Source organism: Crotalus tigris, unplaced genomic scaffold, assembly GCF_016545835.1.
Source record: "Crotalus tigris isolate CLP2741 ecotype Arizona unplaced genomic scaffold, ASM1654583v1 scf7180000024338.4412243, whole genome shotgun sequence".
Taxonomy (NCBI): Eukaryota; Metazoa; Chordata; class Lepidosauria; order Squamata; family Viperidae; genus Crotalus; species Crotalus tigris.
In genome coordinates this window covers 3,026,395-3,035,970 of record NW_024100508.1, presented here as the reverse complement: position 1 = coordinate 3,035,970, position 9,576 = coordinate 3,026,395, and the positions used below count along the sequence as shown (strand labels likewise).

The following is a 9,576-nucleotide window of genomic DNA, read 5'->3' as shown; positions in this document are numbered from 1 at the left end:
TTCAGTCAATGTGTAAGAAAATCAATTTCTTCCTTGCACCCATCCCAAAATACCCATATTTGTTTATGCAAATAAAAGCATGGCTAAAAATATGGTCATTTTTTTACAAGGCAAGAATAACATTGTGTGAGGGTTCACTTGTGACTGACATGATGAAACAGTGGCTACCCACCATTCACCAAATCATATTTACCCCTCCCCCCGCCATTCCATTTCAAGGCTACCCCAGCTTTTGTGTAAATTCGGCTATAAGAAATTCAAGCTGTCTTGCATGTATCTTGACTTACAGCCTAAATGTTGGAGATGCAGATGTTTGGATGCTACTTATTATCATATTTGGTGGTCGTGTAAAAATATAAAAGCCTTTTGGATTAAGATATGGTGTAATATTCAAAGAATTTTTAGAAGGAGGGTAAAATTTACCCCATAATTGTTTTTGTTAGGTATCGTTATTGATTGTGATATTAAGGAGCCTATATTGATGTTAAATTTAATTACAGCCGCAAGGTTGTTAGTAGGGCAATATTGGAAGAAGGAATCTTTGCCTTCTTTGCAAGAATGGTTTCTTAAAGTTTCTTATTTGGCAGAAATGGCAAAGATTTCGGCTTTTTTGAAGGATCAATCGCAAGAGAAGTATGTTGCGGTATGGAAAAAATGGATAGATTTTATACAATGTAAGTTAGATATAAAAAATATTATCTAGTTTTTTAACAATTTATATTCAAAATGGAATATTTTGGGTTTTTTTCTTTTTCTTTTGTTCTTTTTTTCCTTTTTTCATTCTTTTCCTTTATCTATTGTATTCATGTTTTTTTATATACATATTATTGTTAATCATTTTATAATTTTTTTAATTAATGTATTTAGATTTTTAATTAATGTTAGATTTATTTATGGTTTATATTCTTTTTAAAGATTTTTTGATGAAATTTTAATTAAGCCTATATCCAGCTCTGGGAAGGTCGAGGGAGGGAATGGGAGGGTTGGGGAGGTTGGGGGGAAGATTGTTTTGTTTTTGTTTTTGTAAAATGTCAAAATTTAATAAAAATTATCTTTGAAAAAAAAAAAAGAAATTCAAGCTGTTTTAGCAAAAGCAAGGGGGGGGGAAGGGACCTTGTTGCCCAAATCTGATGTACCCCAACCTTCTTGCCAATGTTCCTAATCTTCATATAAGTGCTAATCTATGATGAAAAGACAAGACAAGCTATCTGGGCCAATACTGTCACCCAATCCCCCAACTAACGATGATGATGGTTTAATAAACTTGTGGAATAGTGTCATTTGGCTGCAAGGTTACCTTTTGCATTAAGTCTGCTTCGGTGCACATTCTTTCCAGTTTTCTTTTGCTACCAGAAGCCCTCGACTTACAACAGTTCATTTAGTGAATGTTCAAAGTTACAACAGCATTTTTCACACTTATGACATTTGCAGCTGCTCCACAGTCATGCAATTTACGTGCCAATGCTTGACAACTGGTCCCTATTTATTTCAGCTACAATGTCCCGGAGTCACATGATCATCTTTCGTGACCTTCTGATAAGCCAAGTCAATGGGGGAAGCCAGATTAGCTTAACAACGGTGTTACCAACTTAACTAATTTTACTAATTTAACAACTGCAGTGATCCACTAACAAATGTGGCAAGAAAAGTCATAACATGGGCCAAAATTCACTTAACAAATTTCTCACTTGTGCAACATAAATTTTGGGCTCAGCTGTGGTCATTAATCGAGGACTACCTATACCACAGAGAAGACTGTTTTGGGGTGAGGCCACAAAGGGCTTGGTCTGAATGGAGAGAACTTTTTGAGAGGGCAGATTTTGCCCAAACTGACCTCCTCCACCCCCTTCCTCCCTCCCTGAGCCCCCTTTTTTGTAGTAGTTGGGGGTGGAGGTGCCAAGAAGAAAAAGGGGAGGTGACCAAGGAAAATAGGACTGTCTGCATAAGCCTCTTCCTCCACGGATGCCCGGGGAAGGCAAGGCAGGCTCCCCATCAACAGAACCAGAACTGTGGTTGCTTGGGGTCCAAATCTCCCGAAGGACCCCGGCCTCCTGCTCTTGCTGCCACTGCAGCCACTGGACTCCAACCTTCCTCACCCCTGGAGATGGGAAGGCCTGGAAAAAAACTGGAAAAATTGGGGGAGGGAAAGAGGGGTTTCCCCCCATTTTATAAAAAAGGGGGGAGGAGATTTGTTTTTTCCTCATTTTTCCAGGGGTTTTTTCCCCCAGGCTTTCCCATCTCTACCCATCCCCAAAACTGACGTGCCAATGGCCAGGACGATGCAGCCTGCGACCCAAAGACCCAGACGGGCGCGTCTCCCCTATTACGGTTTTTTGCTTTCAGGAAGGGTCTGCTTTTATTGAGATACATATCCAATCTTGTTATCAGTGTTCTTTCATGCTTCAGGCTCATCAATTAGGTTATCAATTAGGCTTATCAATTAGGCTGCCAGGCATCAGCTAGAGGGACAGAAACTCCTAAGTTGTGGATCCAAAAATAACTCAAGAAGTGAGTGAGCTTTAGGACCCCTTTTTATCAAAAGTTCTTGATTTGATGATTAGCTGGGATTGGGGTTTATTCCATATTGTTAGGCTCAGCTTTGTCTGATTCAGATGAAATTTTTCCTTTGTTTCCTAAGACTTATTTCTACCTCATCTGTCCTCCCCAAGGGATCTTTTAGAGAAGATTCCTGGCTTTTTGTTCTTGTACACAATACAAACTTATGGGTCTCCTTCATCTACAGATATGGAAGTTTCAGTATGCTAGCTGAGGAATTTTGGGAGTGGAAGTTCACAAGTCTTAAAGTTGCCAAGTTTGGAGACCCCCATTCTAGGTCATCTCCAGGGGATGCGAGATCAGTTCTATGACTTTTGAACTAGTAAAAGCCCAATTTTCCAACAAGGCAATCTTTGCGTAGAGTGCCGGAGAAATTTGAGAAGCCTTCAAATGCCCATCAGCTGATTTAAGACCTATTAATATTTTGACAAAAAATATCCTGTGCAAAGATTTAAGTAAATCTGTTTTTCCAAGGAGTCCCTTTGAACGGCTTTGAAAGACAATACTTCCTATTCTAGGCAATGAGATCAGCTCCACTGGTTGGAGACAATGGAAATTATAGCTCTATGCATCTAGGTGGTAAATTGTGAAAGGTAGAATTTTGCCTACTTTTTATTTTTTCAGAAACTTATCCCAATGCCCCTCGTTGTGCTAACATTAACCTACTCGATTATGCAGTGTGTCGAACAGCTTACTCATGGTGGCCAGCAACAACGAGAACATTGTGTGCAGTTATTCTGGAAGGAGGCAAACATTCATGTCAGGTAAGATGACCTATTTTAAGACAGACTCCTAAAGAAATGATGCCAAATTTCAAAGCTATGACAGAGATCTAGCCTTGAAGGCATCTTGTAGAAACATACAAAGTTTTGATCCTTCATAAAAAGAATTAATCTTTTTATGAAGGATCAAAATATATGGAAGTGAAACAAATATAAAACCTGAAATTTAAAACTCAAATCTGAATAAATCTAAAATTGTTGAATGGTTAAGACTCTCATTCTAAAGATAATAGTTCATTCTGAAAATTGAAAAACAAATAGATGCTGACACCTAGTGGTGGATGAAGACTATGATAGCTATGGCTTTAATATAAGACTTGGCAAAGCCTGAGAAAAGCTAATCCATGTTTCTGACCTTCAAAGCTGTGACAAAAAAAGAGACAATAATCTGGGCTGTAGACAAAGAAAATTATAAATTTGAGGGAAAATTTTTTTTTGAACTATTTGGATTACAAATATCTATTTAATTGGGACTCTAAAGCTATTTTCAGAGAAAAGGAAAAAAGAGAAAAACTGAAATTCTTGGCAATCATGGATCAGAGACATGTAGAAATAACATATCAAGAAAACATAAATACTCCATAGGTGGAGATATATAGTATACTGCAACTAATTCAAACAACAATGATTTTAAACCACAAAGACATCCAAAATAACTTTGAAGATATAAATCAATCTATTTCCAACTTAACTCTACAACAAAAATAATTCCCAGAAAACAACAACAGAGCAGGAACAGATAAAATAGATAAATGGATACAAAATTGAGAATCGAGAATTAAAGATGGGACTTAATAAAACAAGGAAACATGATTTAATCCTGGTAGGGGAAAAAATCACAAGAATTGGAAAAGAACTTATCCCTTAAGATTGCAAAATAAATCTGAGGACAAGAAAACAGATTGGATAAAATGGACTGTAGAGATATCAGGAACATCGGAGAGAAAGGAAATGATAAGAGAAGCCAAGAGAAAGAAAAAGATTTTCAACAAACATGGAAAGGTAGAAGCCCCATATAAAGACACTTCATCTGATTTACTTTTTACAATATATCTACACTAACATTTATGAACATATGGAAAAACCTTTTGACTCAGCAAAATATATTGATTAAGAAAGATACCAAAGAAAGGAAAAAGACCAAAGTGGAAATCAAGAAAATAGATGATAGGACCTATCAGAGAGAATACTTTAAAAAGAAACATTTGTTTGAATATGGTTAAAGAAATAGAAAAGATGTGGAATATATATGTCACTCTAAGAAGGATGAATCCCCTAAATAATATAGTATGCTTCCCCCCTTTTTTATTCTATTTCTTTATATGAGTAATATAAAAAAGTTGAAATGGCTTAGAGAAAGGAAATGTTTTAGATATTTAAATGTGATAAAATTTACAAAAATTATAATGGATAAAAAATGTTTTGAATAAGAGTTAAAGGACTAAATGGCTAGATGTATTAAATGGAATATTTAAAGATTAAACATATTTTTAATTATGGTTAAAAAAATAAGAAATCTTGGAAACAAATATATATTAGCTTAGGAGGGATATGTATTTTAAGTAGTATGTTATTTTTTATGTTTCTTTATTCTTGCTTTTTTTCACTGTTTTATCTATTCCATAAGAAATGTAAAAGTGTGAGATGATTCATATGGAAAAAATAGAGTTAAATTTTTAAATATAATTAATTAATTTTTGAGAAAATCTTAACCAGTAAGAATACTTAGAATCTTGTGCGAGAAACAAATTTAAGTAAGGACTGTAACAGGATCTATGATAAGGCAACCAGAATGATTGGATAGAAAAGAAATATTATATTGATTTGATTATTATTTTTAGGAATATTTGGAAAAAAATATATATTTAATTGTTATCTATCAAATCATTACGAATTGTATTAACTCAGTGTTTACAAAAGAGGATATTTTGGGGAAAAGAGGAAATCAATTAAAAGTATTAAGTGGATTATGGATTGTAGAAATCAATTGCTAGTGATTGTTTTACAAATGTAAACCCAGACAACACACTGTTCACCGGTTATTAAGTGATTTATGTTTTAAAAAGTCAATAAATTACAAAAAAAGAAAAGAAAAAGGTCTGACTTGATGGAAAGGATACTACTAGAGTGGGAAATTGGAAAAAAAAATTCTGAAGGACAGCAATGAAGCTCACAATTGCTTAGGTTCATATAGGTCAGGAAGCCATCACCAAACCAACCTGTTTGATCGCCTAATACAATGTGTAAAGCCAATGGACGCTTGTTCCTACCATTTATGGATTGCTGGCAGAGATCAGCTCATTACATAACCTAAACTGAGCTAGGTTTGATTTTGCTATTATTGAGAACTCGGTTTCCATCTTAGGTAGTCCTTAGGATAATCAGATTAATAAACAATTAAACATCTGAACCTTGAACAGATGACTAAATAAACATCTTCCTTATTTATTAGTTCAGTCTAGATGCAGTTGGAAAGAAATGTGCATCTATCAAAGTGATAATTTCTAATTTCAATTGAATAGTGGGAAGAAAGTATAACTTTTCATTAAATTGCTAGTTGTGTCCCTTTAATTGAGACGCCATGACACTTTACATAACAGAAGAGCACCGTTCCTAAAATGATTACCTGGGAGGGGGCGATTAAAGGTACAAAGGTATCTTGCCTGCAGACAGGAGAAGTGGGACCTTGATGCCCAAATCTGCTGTACCCCAACCTTCTTGCTAATGTTCCTAATCTTCATGTAAGTGCTAATCTATGATGAAAAGACAAGACAAGCTATCTGGGCCAATACTGTCCCCCAGTCCCCCAACTAATGATGATGGTGGTTTATTAAACTTGTGGAATAGTGTCATTTGGCTGCAAGGTTACCTTTTGCATTAAGTCTGCTTGAGTGCACATTCTTTCCAGTTTTCTTTTGCTGCCGGAAGCCCTCGACTTACAACAGCTCATTTAGTGAATGTTCAAAGTTACAATAGCATTTTTCACACTTATGACCATTGCAGCTTCCCCACAGTCGTGCAATTTACATGCCAATTCTTGACAACTGGTTTGTATTTATGCCGGCTGCAGTGTCCCGGGGTCACATGATCATCTTTCGTGACCTTCTGATAAGCCAAGTCAATGGGGGAAGCCAGATTGGCTTAACAACGGTGTTACCAGCTTAACTAATTTTCCTAATGCAGTGATCCGCTAACTGCAGTGATCCGCTAACAAATGTGGCAAGAAAAGTCATAACATGGGGCAAAATTCACTTAACAAATTTCTCACTTGGGCTCAACTGTGGTCATTAAGTCGAGGACTACCTGTATTACAGAGAAGACTCTTTGGGTGAGGCCACAAAGGGATGGGTCTGAGTGGAAAGAACTTCTTCTGCTCAGGACAAATTGAGAGGGCAGATTTTGCCCAAACTGACCTCCTCCACCCCCTCCTTCCCTCCCTCCCTGAGCCCCCTTTTTTGTAGTAGTTGGGGGGTTGGGATGCAAGAAGAAAAAGGGGAGGCGACCAAGGAAAGGAGGACTGTCTGCATGAGCCCCTTCCTCCATGGATGTCCGGGGAAGGCAAGGCAGGTTCCCCATCAACAGAACCAGAACTGTGGCTGTTTGGGGTCCAAACCTTCCGAAGGACCCCAGCCTCCTCCTGTTGTTGCCACTGCATCCACGGGATTCCAACCTTCCTCATCCCTGGAGATGGGAAGGCCTGGAAAAAACCTGGAAAACCTGGGGGGAAAGAGGGGTTCCCCCCCATTTTTTCCAAATGGTTTTGGGAAGAAAAGGGGGGAGAGAACTCTTTTTTCCTCATTTTTCCAGGGTTTTTTCTCCCCAGGCTTTCTCATCCCTACCCATCCCTAAAACTGATGTGCCAATGGCCAGGAGAACACAGCCTGCAAACCAAAGACCCAGATGGGCGCGTCTCCCCTTTGGGGTGGAGGCACCCTGAGCACTCTTACCAAGGGTTGGCACAGCCAGGAAACCCCCTCTGAGGATGGAACCAAGGCCCAGAGCAGCCGGGCTCCTCTCCCTGGCCGGCTGCCAATGAGCTCCCGTCTTCTCATCGCAACAAGGCTGATGAAGCAGTGGATTCCTCAAACTGACTTTCACTTACAGAACAGGCCACCAAGATGCCAGAATCAGTGATGGAGAGGCTAAAGCAGCACTGGAAAAATGGGCTCAAAGATGCTCTAGCTCCGCTCCTTGTTTTCCTGTTGGATCCCAACCCCAAAAGCACAGCTGCTTCTAGAGCAGAGATGGGGAACTATCGCTCCCCTTATGATTTGTGGACTTGAACTCCCAGAATTCCTGAGCCAGTCCGGTACCATATATGGATACCATCCCCCCCTGCTACAAACTTCAATTTGCCTAATTCTCCACAATTACCATCCTGACTGGGAAATTCTAGGAGTTGAAGTCCAGGCATCTGGAGAGGATGATATTGAAAGGTTAAGGCTAATTTTAAACAAGCCAAATTCAAACAAATTACAGCTGTGGAGAGTGTCTATCCAGTGCTGTGCATAGCCAGCTTTCCTGATATCCTTTTCCAAAACTAGATCCTAGAATGGAAAATGTGGAGTGTTTTCAAACCAGTCTCACAACCCTGAAAATTGTTGGACTTAAGTTAGTATCAGTTGCCCCCACTATTCATAATACAGAAACAGTCACTTTTCCACACCACCCAAACAAATGGGTCAACTAAATGTGTGTTTGCCTTTATATGGTCTAATTGCCCTGGCTTTTTTAGGTTTAAAATATTTCCATTTAAAAGAAAAAAAAATCTGTTTTCCTTCAATCCTAAAGCTGAAGTGAATTCTGCACCAACATCTCACAAAGACTGTATTAATCACATATTAGGGATTTTTGCTCTCTGGAAGGGTCTGTTTTTATTGAGATACATATCCAGTCTTGTTATCAGTGTTCGTTCATACTTCAGGATCAATGGTGGGATTCAGCTTGTTCACACCACATTGGCAGAAGTGGTAGCTAATTTTTTGTTGCCCAGGCCCAGAATGGACTTCCGGAAGTGGCATCCACATAGAGAACCGGTTGTTCACCTATTTGAATCCCACCACTATTCAGGCCGCATGACATAGAGCCAAGTTACCTAAGGATGTGAAGGGTTCTGGAACAAAGGGAAATTGTTTAGTCTAACTCTTGGTTTCTTGCTTTTTGGCTCCGTTGTCTGTTATTCATTGGCTAACAAAGTGTATAAAGCAATGCTACCAACTTTCTAAGACGTGACATTTCTGGACATGTCTCTATCAGCGTTCCAGATTGTTGGCCACCCAGCTGCTTAATTTGATCAAATAAAGTGCTGCTTGATCAAGAAGTCTCCGTTTGGGTTATCTGATTAGGTTGATACAGTATCTCAATTTTAACTAAGGGATTGGGATCTTACAGGTGAGAAACTAGTGTTTTTTCCACATCTGTTCTTCTGCCTCGGAGTGGAAGAGAACAAAGTGATTAATCAAATATTATGAACTGTGCCAAAATTGTTCCCATCTCTAAATTCCAGGCAAACAGCTTGCCGTGCAGAGTTGAAGCTATGGTGCTGATCAGAGTGCTAGCAAACCTTCTGATACTACAGCTTTCTTACGGTAAGAGCCTGGACAATGGAGCAAAAGGGTGAACGGAGCTTTAGGTGTCTTTTTCAGTTTAAACCTCCAATTACAGGAGTAAACTTGCATGTAATTATTAACTGTAGATGTATAAGAAGGTCACAAGTACAGAGTGGGCAAAGAAGGCCTGGTTGGTGCAAATGGGGAAGACCATTGCTGTATTTGTAATGATAGTATGAATTGATACATTTATTCATATCAGCAAAACTAGCCAATTAAAAATATATAATCTCAAATATGATCAGCTTCCTTTCGTGTTTCTATTTATTGGGCAACTGACTTTAATAGAGGAAGATAACTTATTAGTTAATATAAGATGTATTCTGTTTCATTTGCAAAGGCATTGAGATGAGGCAAAGAAGTAAAACAGTCTTCTCTTTATTTTCTCCAACAGAACCAAAACAAAATGGCGCTGATTGTTCTTATACCCCCTTGCAGGGACAGTCAGAGCCAATCAAGGCAACACATTTCTCCTGCCTTGCACATGCGCTCAAGGCAGGAGACATCCATTGCCCCGATTAGGATTAAGCCTCGTCGGGTGCCTTTTATGCTTAAGCAAAAATTAATGCCGAGCTGGACAAATTGCTTCAGCAAGGTATTTTGGAACCTATGGATAACAGTCCATGGAA

General features: G+C 38.5%; 1 protein-coding gene across 3 annotated transcripts in view; it reads left to right on the top strand.

Annotated features, from left to right (window-relative positions):
* The window catches only part of LOC120300120 (snake venom serine protease), a 38,853-nt gene that overhangs the window by 7,315 nt on the left and 21,962 nt on the right, over nucleotides 1-9,576 (top strand). Inside the window, exons 1-2 of one of the 3 annotated variants that reach the window (XM_039325718.1) lie at nucleotides 8,670-8,729; nucleotides 8,845-8,926. In XM_039325718.1, the coding sequence (XP_039181652.1) occupies nucleotides 8,875-8,926 (52 nt within the window). In that variant the 5' untranslated portion in view covers nucleotides 8,670-8,729; nucleotides 8,845-8,874. Of the gene's footprint in view, nucleotides 1-8,669; nucleotides 8,730-8,844; nucleotides 8,927-9,576 lie in introns of those variants that run through there. The other 2 variants (XM_039325716.1, XM_039325719.1) reach the window with 2 other exon arrangements.